This window comes from Doryrhamphus excisus, chromosome 9 (assembly GCF_030265055.1).
Source record: "Doryrhamphus excisus isolate RoL2022-K1 chromosome 9, RoL_Dexc_1.0, whole genome shotgun sequence".
Lineage (NCBI taxonomy): Eukaryota > Metazoa > Chordata > Actinopteri > Syngnathiformes > Syngnathidae > Doryrhamphus > Doryrhamphus excisus.
The window spans coordinates 16,504,544-16,518,989 of record NC_080474.1 but is presented as its reverse complement, the minus strand read 5'-3'; the positions used below and the strand labels follow the sequence as shown (position 1 = coordinate 16,518,989).

The 14,446-nt window shown below is 39.9% G+C and overlaps 1 protein-coding gene across 1 annotated transcript; it reads right to left on the bottom strand.

The window, feature by feature from the left end:
• Positions 1-485: 485 nt before the first annotated feature.
• On the bottom strand, positions 486-13,451 carry wdr75 (WD repeat domain 75). The gene is made up of 22 exons (XM_058082548.1): positions 13,335-13,451; positions 12,934-13,063; positions 12,188-12,253; positions 11,965-12,064; positions 10,332-10,456; positions 9,800-9,870; positions 9,584-9,700; positions 9,028-9,116; positions 8,709-8,867; positions 8,328-8,387; positions 8,064-8,179; positions 7,548-7,723; positions 7,099-7,256; positions 6,781-6,961; positions 4,394-4,485; positions 4,198-4,293; positions 3,866-4,035; positions 3,718-3,777; positions 2,626-2,760; positions 2,218-2,309; positions 1,782-1,994; positions 486-1,591 (listed from the first exon to the last, which is right to left on the bottom strand). The coding sequence occupies exons 1-22, from the start codon at positions 13,418-13,420 to the stop codon at positions 1,531-1,533; spliced, it is 2,553 nt and encodes an 850-aa protein (XP_057938531.1). The 5' UTR covers positions 13,421-13,451; the 3' UTR covers positions 486-1,530.
• Positions 13,452-14,446: the final 995 nt, after the last annotated feature.

Genomic DNA, 14,446 nt, shown 5'->3' with positions numbered 1-14,446 from the left:
GTTTAGGGGATTCTGTGGTAATGTGAGACACTCTCTGTATCTAAACAACAGAACACATTTGTGGTCATGTGACCACGTTTTCTAGCCCCTCACATTGCACTTCTACAGTCTCTGCAGGCTATGTAATCCGTGATAAGTCAAACACAGCTACAGTAGATACAAATGACTTTGGTCTTGCTACAAGAGCCATCTGCCAGGGCTTTGAAGCCAACTTTACAGTTTCAATTTCAGTTCATGCAGTTACAGTGCTTCAAACATGAGGAGCGCACGTTACTGGCGCATCAAAAAATGGCCGCCCTCAATGGAACCTTCCGTTAACTTCGACAGCCCTAGTTATAACCAAGTACAGAAGCTATCATGCCAATTGATTCTGATTTTGTTTAGACGGATTTGACTGATTGGATTTGTTGACCAATCCCCATGATTCTGTTGCTAGTCTGACATTGGTTCTAGAATGAGGCATTACTATTGCAACGATACCACAATTGATTGAAAGTGCTAATTTGGAGTTAAGACATTGCTTACTCGGGTAAAAAGCAAGGCAATGTCTATACATACATGTTGTCCAAATGGGACAGATAGCGGTGGGAAGTATAAGCAACATCTGTTAATGGTTTGCTGCTGATGGCCACAACACAGAACCATGTCCCATAACTCATCCTTTAAGAATGTTTTCTGCCTACTTTTGATTTTGTAGTACCCTCGGCATGCTGTACAACACGTGGAAACTGGAGTGTATCCCAGCTGAATTTGGGTAAAAGGCAGACTAGGCTATCAACTGGTTGCCAGTCCACCACAGGGCGGACATTGGTCTTGAGCAGGAATCGGAGTGCAAGTACAAGTTCTCCAAGTTGTTACTGCTGCTCAAAGATAACGGAAAAGAAAAAGTCCCCGCCCCCTCCACTTACGCCATATTTACAGGATTTATTCTACAGTCCCAAACACATGCAGTCAATAAAAGTAAACAGTCATGCTTGATAAGAAATATAGGTTGACTCAGTGCTATCACCTGATTGAAGCATACAGTATAAAAACGTTGCAAAAGGAAGTGAAAAATACAACCTGTAGTTACGTATATTGCTGCCATAAACTACATTGACCGATGACGTACATTACAAATCCCTACCATGTGACTGCTGAAAAATAGGCCGACCGGATGTAGACACCGATTGAGTTTTGGGATTACGGATTGCGCAGTGACAGACCCAACAACAGCAGGCCTCACCTCAGGGTTCATACGTCCACCATAAGAAAGACACCGGGCAAAAACAGCATCCATGGCAGAGTTCCAAGACAAAAACCAGAAACTTTGTGGATGACCTTTGGGAAAATACTTTCAGTCTGACGAGACAAAAGTTAAACTTTTTGAAAAGGTGTGTGTCCCATTACATCTGGCATAAAAATAATGCCACATTTCTGAAAAAAGAACATCATACCAACAGTAAAATATGGTGGTGGTAGTATGGTGGTCTGGGGCTGTTTTGGTGCTTCATGACCTGGAAGACTTGCTGTGATAAATGGGACCGTTAATTATGCAGTCTGCCAAAAATTCCTGAAGGAGAATGTCCGGTCATCTGTTTGTGGTTTCAAGCTGAAGTAAAAACATACTAAACTAACATTAATAATTATATTTATTGTAAAATAGACCAATGAAATGACCCGAGATGACAAATATTCAATGTGATGTTCACGTTTCTATTCATCAGTTAACGCAAGTTTATATTTACAATTCATAAAAGTGAATGCTAGCTAAACATTTTCAAAGATAATATGGTGGTTACCAGTCCAGGAGGCTGCTCATCCACCGGTGGTCTAGTTTTTTCACTTTCCTCAGTTCTTTGGCCTGTGCTTTTGTGAGAGCGGGGGCTGCAGATTGTGCTGCTTCACCTTCCACTGACTCCTGCTTGGGTCTCGAGACGCTGCATTCCATTTCCTCCTCAGAGTCCTCTTCCTCTTTCTCGCTCTCCATTTCCTCCTCTTCATGGTTTTCTTCTCTGGGGGCATCGGCCAAAGAAAAACAAGGATTTGGATGAGTCTGCAGATTTTCAGTCCAAAACATTCATTTTCCCATGTGATGTGCCTCGTGTTTAGCTGACATCAACAATTCATGGTGAAAATTGTGACATGTATTATTACGCCCTTTGAACCACCGACCAAAACAACACATGGAAACAGTCTTAATAATCATAATCATAGCAGCCATGGTGGTTAACTGACCTGGAGTCAGTCACAGAGATGAGCAGTGACTGTACAAACATGGCGCAGAGGAAAGGTGTCGAGGGGAGGACGTGGGCTGGGGTCTGCAGAAGCTGTCAAAGACAAAAAGAACAGTTAATTGATTGATTGATTATTTTATCTTTTTTTTCTAAAAAGCATATTATAATGGAGATGATAGACTCTGTTCTAAATTCGTCTTGAGCAGAATAACGCTACCCAGATGCGTTCAGGCCACAAAGAGACTGAAGTCAGAGCGCCAACTAATGCACTCCATTGTGCCTCAATTCAATCAACATGCCATTAAACCAAAATCAGTTGCACAAATTCTTATAGCTCGTTTAATTGAACGATGAATTATTGCGGTTTCATTCTTATAAAGCACATGCAAATAGGTTACAAAGTTCTGACCTCCTTGACGGCAGCGGAGCCCTGTGGAAGCTGTGGTCTCTCAGCAGTCTCACTGCTCACAGCGTCTTGTTCTTGGTGACGGCTGCCCAGCAACAGGTGGAATGGGGTCTTGGCGACAGTGTTGTCGATGAAAAGCTAGTAGGGGGAAGAACATGCTCTTATACGGCGTTGCTCCAATGAATCAAAACAGAAACAGATGTAACATCGGTAAATAGTATACACAAGGTCGCTACTTCCGTCAACAACATCAGCATGTCGAGCGTATGTGTTTGCTACTACTAATCATGGACGACTTTTGGACAAAAGCATCCAGGACATTATCAAGAGGATGAGCTACAGGTTTTAGAAGCTCAGCAGACACGAAGAGTCGGGACCGGCATGACTTGACGATGTAAATGAGGAACTTACGAAGCCATGCTGACACAAATGGAGTGTTTGTGCTGCACTGAATGGCCTACAGTGTTACCATGGATGGAAAGGCTTCGTGTGTATGGCGAGAAGGACATTGCATCACTTCGAACAAAGAATTATTAGCTGCAACGGTAGAAACCCAAATGAACTGGAAATGACACCTTTGAGGTCGACGCCATCGAGCAAGAAGACATATTTATTTTGATACTATGACATCCATATGCAGTACAGTCCATCAATTCGTGTATGGAATGTTGGCTAATAGTTTACAGCTAATTTGGTTGTCAACATAGTTGTTTCCTAGTCTGTACATATTGGTGTTCTATCAGATTGTTGCGGAGTGGGCCCGTAACCTTTGGCAGTGATGTGCTATGTGTCACTACACCGGGAAAATGGTTCTTCGTGTTAACTACTACAATAACTGTCGCTGTAGCATGGTTTATGTACAGGTCAGTTATGTAAATACAACATTGTTGGCTTCTGTTACATGCATTGTTAGCTTTATGTTTTGACTGTTGACATTTTAGTTAAAAATGCCCGTCATGATTGAAACTCAATGGCGGCAAGAGTTTGACCCTGATGCAGATTTATTTTTCCAATGGAAGATTTGTTTACCCGTGGAGATACCAGATGTTTAGATTTGGACCATTTAAATGTTTGTTGCCATAAACCATGCTGTACCTGTTTATTAGACGCCATCAGTCGGTTCTCCTCCGCCTTGGTGATGAATGTCATGAGGTCCTTGCAGAGGTGAGCCCACGCCATGTTATTTAGTTGTCAGTAAAGAGACAGATTCTTGAATACATAAAAAAAAAGGGCGTTCACCCACCATTTTCTGGGTGAGGAAATACAGCTGGGATTGGTTTAGCCATTGGCAGCTCTCCTCACAGCTTTCTAGTACCGCCTCCCTCGGGAAAAAGACTGCTCCCATCACCTTCCCTGGACATACTGTCTTCTGGCAAAATAGTGGCCGTGGCTCACAGGGCTTAAAGACAAACACTATGGAGGAAACAATGGATAACAACATTAAGGATGTCAAAACAACAGAGTAAACATCACACCAGGGGGATTACAACTCCCTGAAAGCGATTATATTAATATCACAAAAAACAAGGTCCCAATTTAAAGCTGAAATTAGCACGCACGCAGCATAGCGCTTACAGTTAGAGCCTCCATCTTGGCTGCAGAAAGCAGCCATGTTCTCAGACAGTGGGTCAGCCACAAGCATGCTGATTTCCATGGAGGTGCTCCACTCCACTACCGGATAGAACAGGAGAAAAAGACCAAGTTAGACCCGTTTAGAAGTTTGACAACTTAAATGTTACTCATAACCATGTGCATGGAGTGGGAGCTTTACAGGAGCATGTGAGGAGATTCCAGCAGACCAGGTTCTTCTCCGTAGTCCCCAGCAAATATTTGGAGCACATTTGTTGCCCAAAACAAAGATTCCTAGTGGAAAGAAAAACAAAAACATAAACATTTATTTTTAGCGATTTAACATCAAAATATCAGCATCATTATAACAATACACAAAACTACCACAAGATAATAAGTAATCAATTCAACACTCGTGTATCGGGTATTTTAATATCTGCTCAATTGAGATAATTATGCCTCTACTTTATGACACTTGATCACAAAATAGCATTAATAGGTTGATTGCAGATCTGCTCCTGTTCGGCAAAGTAGCTTTAACAATTAATTTTAATCCCTGCTCTATGGCAATCCTGCAACATGAGGCCTCCACATGAAGCAGATGAGCTCAGTATCATTATTTGGGAGTTACATAAGTCAAAAGATGGCTGGGTTTGAGGTCAAGCAATTCAGCCATCTTAACATCATAGGTGGTGCTTATACAAGTGCTTGCTGGCAGCTGTCAAAACAGCTCAAGGGTTTTTATTTTTCTCCCTTATTACACACAAAAATATGATTGTAAGCGTTTAAGCTTCCAAATTGTATCTCTCATTTCAGGAGATTTTGAGAATTATTTTGAGCAGTCATCTTGATTTGCCTGTCTTGCAAATACACAAAAAGCTGACTATGATAATTTCAGAAAAAGTGGTACAGAAACTAGGAAGAACATGTGTATCCAACATGCACACGCACATACACGCATGTGGACAACGAGCAGTCGTTGCTCAGCAGGAAGAGGTGGAAGTAAAGAACATTCAGACGTGAGCGCCCCCCCATTCCAGTCACACATACAGAATGCATCATACATGAAATCATTTACGTTGTGATTTTGCTGGCGTTTATCGGTTTGTCTTTTTGTTTATGTTCAAAACAACTTGGTCAGAAAAGGGATATGGCAGATCCGGATCAGTCTGGTTTTATGATTTTTTTACAGATGTTTCAACATTGCGAGATAGGAGTATTTTTGGCATTTGTGAATATAACTGCACAAAAAAATGGTCCGAGCACAGGAAAAAATATATAGGACATGCTTCCAACAGGTTCTAATCCAGAAGAATAATCCAGAAAATGGAATCATTCCGGATACTATGGCTCAGAATATGAAAAGAAAAAGTAGGGGACCTGGCATTTTCATCATAGGAAGACAACAAATGAAGCTATAAACATGCAACAGACACCACTGTACTGTATATAGCCAAGACACTGTGGAATCTGGAGGGTTCAAATGGATTTGTTGTATCTTCAAAAGCTATGGAGCTAGATTCAGAAGAAGATGGGTTGTTTGTCTATACTATGTGCCCTGTGATTGGCTGGCGACCAGTCCAGGGTGTACCCCGCATCTCGCCCGAATACAGCTGGAATAGGCTCCAGCACGCCCGTGACCCTCGTGAGGATAAGCGATAGAAAATGAATGAATGAATCAAACTGCTAATGCTATGTTTTCACGGTCAAGGTCAATCAATCAAAATATGTAAAAATATATAAACTGATTAATATTTATGGTGTAAACTCTGGCACTTCGACTTAAAGTAGTAAACGTCAAGCTTTGTTTTAGTGTAACTGGAAATTAACGAGCCATGATTAACTTAGGGTTATAGTGGGATGGAGAAAGCCTGAACAGTTGGCCTGTCTTTCTTCCAAGGCGGTATAAATCCAGGTGACAGTACAACACATTAAATTTTGCCTGCGCAATTCCATGGCCAGGACCAGTAATAAGTCCTGGACAGTCATCTGGTTGCTACGGTAACACTCTTGGTAAAGAAACAATGCAGATACACAATCCTCTCATTGGTGCTGTTATTTCTGCAAAGTAGGATATAGACGTCTCCCCCCCAAAAAAAAAAACCCCATGAGTGGCTTACTAAATCATGTCTCTTGATAAACTATTTAAAAAAAAAAAAACATGCATGTTATGTCACCTGCATGTTATTTTCAAAGCGCCCACCAGCATAGTCTTGTTTGGATGATAAAAAGGCTAAAGTGTTTCTCCATTGCAAGATTTTTTCCCCCTCATTTCGAATACTGCATTAGTGATTTTTCACGTACAACAAAGCTTGCTACCCTTAAATTAAAAACATTTTTGAAAAAGGCTTTAAAGGTTTTTCATTGAATATCTTTATATTTTCACCATTACCTCATTATTAAGAAATAGTGGAATATTTCATTCACACGGGACCCATGTAAAAAAAACTACTCAGATTGGGTCCCCGACCACAGACCTGCATATCTTGAAGCAATTATGAACCCCCAAGAAGCCCCACTATTGGGAGTCACACTGAATTATGCCACTAAAATACATGAACATGAATTGCTATACGTTTTCAATCTGACCTGATGTCACCCGGTGGCTGGGAAAACGTTGTGAGGAGCTCCCAGGAGGCTGGGCTCCAAAGAGTCACCACCTTTTCAAAGCTGACGGCAAGCAAAGAGCCATCGGCTGAAAAACAGCAGCACCGAGGCACCAGGCTGTGATAAGATCCAACAAAATCGCAGGTCCATGATGAAGTGTCATCTGTCAAGCCCAATCAGGAAAGAAGAGGGAACAAATAAGAGTTCCGGATTAGATGTGTGAACAGAATAGAAGACTCCACTTCAGAAATGAAAAGACTTTTTATATAGACGCCAAGTATGATGGAATGAACGGATCACCTTCTGTGTGGGTGGGCATAACCTGCTGCCAGGCTTTGAAGTGGCCGTCCTTGCTGGTGGAAACCAACGTGGCCATGTGGTTGACTGCGGTGGAACAAAGGCACATGTCCGTAATCCGAGCCTCGTGGGGGGCTGAGATGGTCATGTTCAGCACAAAACTGCAGGTGATAGGGTGCAAGTGTTAGTTTTATACTGAAAAGGATTAGATTCCCTTCAGCCAGTTCCAATTCTGGTCATAGTAAAAAGAAGAAACATAATGGTAACCTATACATACTGAAAACTGCTTCCTTAAAGCCATTTTAAATGCTGTGACATTTGCATATTTAAATTGTTCTACAGATATATTGTCAGAGGGACAGGGGTGTGTACATCAAAGTGTTTGGCGGCAGTTTTCCAATGGAAAGAAGGTGGCTAATCATTTAAAAACACAAACATAAGTATTGCCATACCTCTGTGATTGTTTATCATATGCCCACAGTTTCAAATAATGTTCCAACTCCTCACTGTGTGGTTTCCGCTCTTCAAGAGTTGCGAGCCAGTTTCCGGTTGCATCGAAAACGGCCTTTGCCACCTCAAACTGATGCAATCCTGACTGGTTAATGTACTCTTGCTGCACAATGTCCAACTATTGGGAATAAAAGGAAATGAATGCCGTTCAACTCAACATTAAGACATGTGTTACAAGTTGTCAGCGATTCAATACTCTGAGAAAAGTGTAATTTAGAACAGAGTGTCATTATTGTTAATTCATGAGGAAGCTAGAAAATAATTTCATACAAGAAAAACAAAAAAAAAAAACAGAACTGAAGTAAAACTGCACTGAAGTACATTCAACAATGCCTAGACACATCAAGTAAGCACTATGGATTCTTGTCTTTATGCTAAACACACTAACCCCAGTACAAATTGTGTTACAGTATAATATTTATATAGCATCTATAGCTTGGGTAAAGAAAAATGCTTACATTAAAAATCAGCTTATCTCTCTGAAGGGAGTAAAACTGCAGGTGGCCTGGTTTCCCATTTAGTACCAATGATTTGCTGAGAGGGTCCACCATCAATCCTGTGGATATACATGCTCCTGCACAAGGACAGAAACAATATGCAAGCCTGTACTGAATGCAGGTCAAGAGCAAGGACCTAATTTCCTACTATTTTCAAATCTGATGAGACAATTCAGTCATTTGTCCATACAGTGTAATCCAAACTTATCTTGAGTTATATCTCACCTTGGACGAGACCCTGAATTACTGCACTCACTTCTACACAGTTCCGGATGATGGTAATTTCTGAAAGAAACACCACCATTAATTATGAATTTCAGAATTTGTTTATACGGTCATAAAAACACAAAAACAAACATGGTTCAAAAGTAAACATAAATGATGGAAAAACAAACAACTCAGCTGATCTCTCCTCCCAGCATGTACAGTATTTATTTTACAGTAACACCATCTGCCTCAAATTATGGCGTATACGATTAGTCAAATTACAGCTAGGAACTGATTTAACCTATGAAAAAAATATCCCCATTAAGCTACAAGCCATGTCCCATTGTTTCTCAAAGACTATCCTTCTTCAATGTTCTGAAGGCATTTGTTGTATCTTACTGTTATCTGAATGTGTGGTGCAGAAAAGCGACCCATCAGGGGAGACGGTGATGTGTGTGATTGCTCCCCCAAGTCGGGGAAGAAAGTCCTTCTGCTCCTCATGGCCATATGTCCACTGGACGAGCACCGACTCAAAGCCTCCACTCAGCATGTTTGTGCCTGGTTGAAAACAACAACATCAAAACATAACAAGACCGTTGTGGGGACAGAATAAAGAATACATCCAGAAGTAAATTAATTAGCTTGAACGACCATTTTACTAACAATTTCAGTTATTTGGCAATGTAATTTATGGCAACTGAAAACAGGTTGTGTGTACCTTCTGGGGTGAAGCAGAGGGAGCTGACAGCACTGGAGTGCCAGTGTATTGTGGTGTATGTATATTCCTTTGTGTGGGCAAAGTTCCTCCTACAAGACAACGGAATAATGTTTCATTTTCAAGAAATGTCAATATAAAAATATTCTAGGAGTAGCTCAAAACAATAGTTTGCTTTTTCTTGTCTTTTCCCACCATTGACACCTTAAATTAAATCCAGTCATTCATGAATTCATTCATTCATTCTGTACCCGCTTATCTTATTCAAGGTCGTGAGTTGGAGCCTATCACAGCTGACTTTGGGACAGAAGGTGGGGTATACCCAATTTACAGTCTTCCATTCACCTAACATGCCTGTTTTTGGACTGTGAGGGGAAACCGGAGTAACCGTTGAAAACCCACATAAAAAGATTCAAATACACAACCACTTGGCTTGTGAGGCTCCCATTCTGACCACACAGCCATCATGCTGCACATACGTAATACTTTACATCATCAATAGCACACCATCCATTAACTTACTGTACTTAAATGGTGCAATGCCACATATATAACTCACCACAAACGGATTTTCCCATCACAATGTCCAGTGGCAATGCAGTCTTCTTTTGGGTGACAGGAAATGCATGTGAATGCGTTCTTATCCAACTTCTTTTTGTCTTCTTTCAGTGTAAGCCTTTTGACAACGCAACAAACACAGTCAGCGCCATCGAGATGGGGCCTACCTTGTGTACACAATGGCACAGAAATAAATATTAATTTCTTTGTCGCTCACCTGTTTGACTTCTGCTTCTTGAAGAAAAAGATATCCAAATGCAAACCTTTGGTTGAAGCAAGATACTCCCCCTGTGAGGACAACCATTTTAGACAATGGGATCTGCTCATTTATACCAAATCTGCAATCTGAGAAGCAAAAACTACCACATTGACGCCAATACAAGATATATGATGTATAAAAATAATGTTTCGGTAATACTGAAATGGCCGCTGATTACAATAAAAGTTATATTTCTTACCTTCTATCTGATTTCATTGATCACAGTTATTTAAAAATTGTCAGAATAAATTTTGCAATTTTTCATAGAATTTTCCGTTGGTAAGATAAAAGTATCTCAAGAGAGCTCACACCAGGGTTTGTACTACATTTTCCTAAATGTAATATAAAACATCTGTAAGTGAAACTAAATAATTCATATGTATTTTAAATAACTAAATAAATAGCGATATATTACTTATAGGGACTACGAACAAGTTGAAAACAAAATATGTATGTACACAGCAGCAGTGATGAATGGTATTGTACAAACCCCTCTTCCAAAGGCGATGGCGTTTGGGTTGGAAGAGACATCTGGAAGCACAGAAGAAAAATCTAGGGACTCCTTCTGATGTCCACTAATCTGGGGTAGATGTACCGCCACTAGTTGGAACCGCTCTGCACAGAAACACAACTGGTGAACTTCTCCTTAGTCTGCCCCCCCAAACCCAATGCACCGAAAAAGAATACATAGGACACGCAGCAGAAGCGATCATTTTGTGCCTCGTGCTGAGCTGATTAATACACACTGTACGTTTCCATTATTCACATGTTAGTGTGACGTCCTTGTTTATACACATTCTCTCGACTTGGCCATTTGTTGTGTGCCTCCCAAAATGCTGAAGTGATGGCGCTGATGCTCCTATCAGCATCGGCATTTGTGGTTGACCTGTTACACCGCATAAGCAAAACATCTTGGCTAACGTTGCCAGGTTCGCCAATTACAAGTGATTATGAGCTTGCTTTTTTTTGTGAAGATGCTTGCAAATTCCAAAGTTTCTCATTTTGGTTTAGCGCTTGTAAAGTCACTTGTAAATTCCCAAGTTCCCTGTTGTTCTGGGCTTGTTTTCAGAAAGATTGTTGCTTGTTTATCTCGCAAGACCTGGCAACATGAAGAAAGAAGAGCCTACATGGTGCTGTCAACAGTCTCCCCTGAAGTGATTACGCAAAGCAATTACCTGCCATACACAACTGTTGCCCTGTATTCAAATTATGGAGAGTATCTCGACATGGATAGCTAGCCATTTGCACAAAAACAATACAGGTCGCCGCAGTGCAACGGCAACTTTTTTCTTTTTAAACATCAAAGCGTGACCATTAGGCTTACATGATTGATTCCTCATTGACTGAAGTGTGATTAATAGTTCCAACCTGGAGTTGAACACCAGTGCTCACTGCTGTTGTCTTAGTCAGTTTATGTCAGTGCCATTCATGTTTGCGTGTTTTGCCAGGCAGGCAAGGGGTTGCTAGGTGACAGAGGAGTGTCTCCAAACTCTTAGGCACAGTTGCCTGTCAGGGGGTTGGGTTGCGGTGTGGAGGGCTTTCAGACCTGCATTGCAGTGCTGCTGCACACTCTCCACTTAAATGGGCAGATATTTTAGCCTTTCTTGCGAATGAGCTTGTATTTGATTTCCAAATAAATGCATGATGGAAGAAACACTTCCTATTTTTCACTTTTATGTGTAAATTAAATGTCAACACAGGTCTCTTCTGCTATGTCTTATTCTCTGCAAACCAGGTGTGCATGAAGCGGATATTGCCACAGTCGTACTTTATGAGCAAAGGTGGACAGGATGCACCAAATCCATTCTGTGGCGGGCCAACAACTTTTTAAAGGCCTTGAAAACTGAAAATTGTATGTATGACATTTGAAAAAGGACCTGCAGGTACCCGGGCAATCAGCAAACTCAGCCCGAAGGTGTCGCCCCCCCCACATGTAGTAATTGTGTATCTAAACCACATTAAAACATCAACACAAGAGTTTTTGTTTGACTTCTATTGCAAACTTGTTCTATACAGTATGCACATCCTATTGAATGTAATTAGCAATGGTTGCTATGGTTTCACTAATGTCCATTACACCACTAAAAGCATACATACATACATACATCTGAAGCATCACATACCAGTCTCTGAGGTTGTTTGTTTTGGGGTAACTATAAAGAAGACTCCTTCATGGTTGGCAGAGGCATACATGGAGTGAATTGGATATCCGACATCATAAGACTGAAATAGAATTTTTTGAGAAAACAAAACAAAGAGTGAATACACAAACAGCAAAAACAACTGGTCCAGATGTGCGCACAAAATAAACAGTGAAAACAAACAAAAAAATAAGTCAGACTGCACCTTAATGAGGATACCATCTGCAAAGTCCCAAAGCTTAACAGTGCCATCTGTTGAAGAAGAGTAGACCTGCAGCGAGACAATTTCATCATTGTATGAGTGAACACAATAGTAGTTAAACAGTGAATGACAATATCACAGTAGTTATGTAGTTAATCATTTTTTTAAAAAAATTGCTGGCCATCAATTGATTATAGATTGTTATAAATAATAAATTAATAACAGATTTGATTTATGTCTTAAATGGCTTATTTTCTCTGACCTCAACTCGATTACAAATGCAAAGATGACTATAGGGTTGTTATTCCTCTCTGCAGGGCACTTATGTTAAAAATCATATTTAGAAGATCATAGACCGGTTTTCTATGTTATAAAAACAAAATATTCCATTTATAAATAAAGAATCCTTTGTGCAAATCCATACTTCACCGATCATAGTATAAAGAAAGTGATTTTGATAGGATGGTTGTTCACCAGGCAACAACAACCGTACTGTGACCCCTAGGTGATGCACCCACCAGACACATGGGGGGGTGCAAGTTGGAGTAAGGAGGCAGGTTGTTGTTCCTTAAAACCTTCATTTTTTAGGATTGCTGATGAATAACCCAATTGTACTTGATGAGAATGTAGCTCAGAATAAGACTGAGCATGAATTGCAGTACAATATACTGTCAAACGGTCGATAGCAATGGAAGACTGTGAACTTCTGAACTCATGCATCTTTACTTTTAAGTGATGAATGGATGTACCTGTAAGTGGTTGCTGGGTTTGATGAGCACACCTGTAACCACATCAGTGTGTCCCCGTAACTCGTGAATACACTCTTCTGTGGCTGTGCTGTACACCTTCAGACAGTCGCCAGAGGCACACAGGAGGAACCTGCAATCACAATATAATGGGCTTGCTTTCCATACATAACCGCCATGTACATTGGTTTGAATGACGACATAACTACGATATTAACATTTCACATTTAACCCCTGATACGTCATTTGGTTCAACTTCAGTGTGGCATTTACTCCTCTTCGCAAAACGTTTCAATGCTAATGGTAAAGCTCAGTGTTAGCCAACTGTTAAGAAGTTTTAAGAACCGCAAAAGTCTCACGTGTAGAGATGCAGTACATGATAAAATGTCAAAACATATACTCACTTGGAATCATGGCTAATAACAGGAGTTCTAAAATTGATTTTTTGGCCGCCTCGACGAACCACGCGGATATCTGTGTCTGCAACCATGTTTTTCCTTAGGTCAACTATGACCTCTTCTTCTTCGTCCTTTTTTTTGGCGGGTGGCAACCAACATTTTGTACATACCGCCACCTACTGTACTGTACTGGTAGCGGAATGTGTGTTCTTAGGACGATTACAGTGCCATCTACACAAAGTCATGTGTGTGTATTTGTCGATAGCAATCTAGTATGTGAGTGGCCCTACATATATTTAAACATAAAAATATATACATACACATATACAGTACATACTGTATGTATGTATATGTATATATATATGTATGTATGTATGTATATGTATATATATATATGTATGTATGTATTATATATATATATATATATATATATATATATATATATATATATATATATATATATATATATATATATATATATATATATATATATATATATATATATATATATATATATATATACATATATACACACACTGTGGTGTGAACATGTTTTTCCCCTCATAAAATCCTGCTCTGATGGAATGTATATACTCCACTGTATGCAACAATCAGAGCTCACGTGTATCTGATATATTATAGTTGTATAGTTGTGGAGTATAGATTTCTAAAATCATAAACCAGTGCATGTATTAATAAATACAGTACAGTAGATTTAGTTAAACTGTAGGATGTTTTAAGTAGGATGGTAGGCAGATGTTTAGATTTTGGGAGACCCCGGATGACAGTAATGGAGTAGGTGACATATTTAGGACTGGGAGTGCGACTCAATCAAGAACTACTGTAACAGAGTATGTTCTGAAGCGGTATGGACATTTGGACTGACTGTCAATAAACAGCCTGGGAGCAGGAACAAAAAAGTAGTCCCTGTATAGTACAGAATGTAAATGTAAAAAATATGTAAAATCTCTCTCCCAATGAATAAAAGGTTACATGTTGTATAATAAATTCTTGAATAACAGCAAAGATGCCAACAAAAATCACACCACCAATTCAAAATGTTAATAGTATTCCAAAAAAAGCTTTTATTGAACAAAAGTATTTAAATCCTCATCATG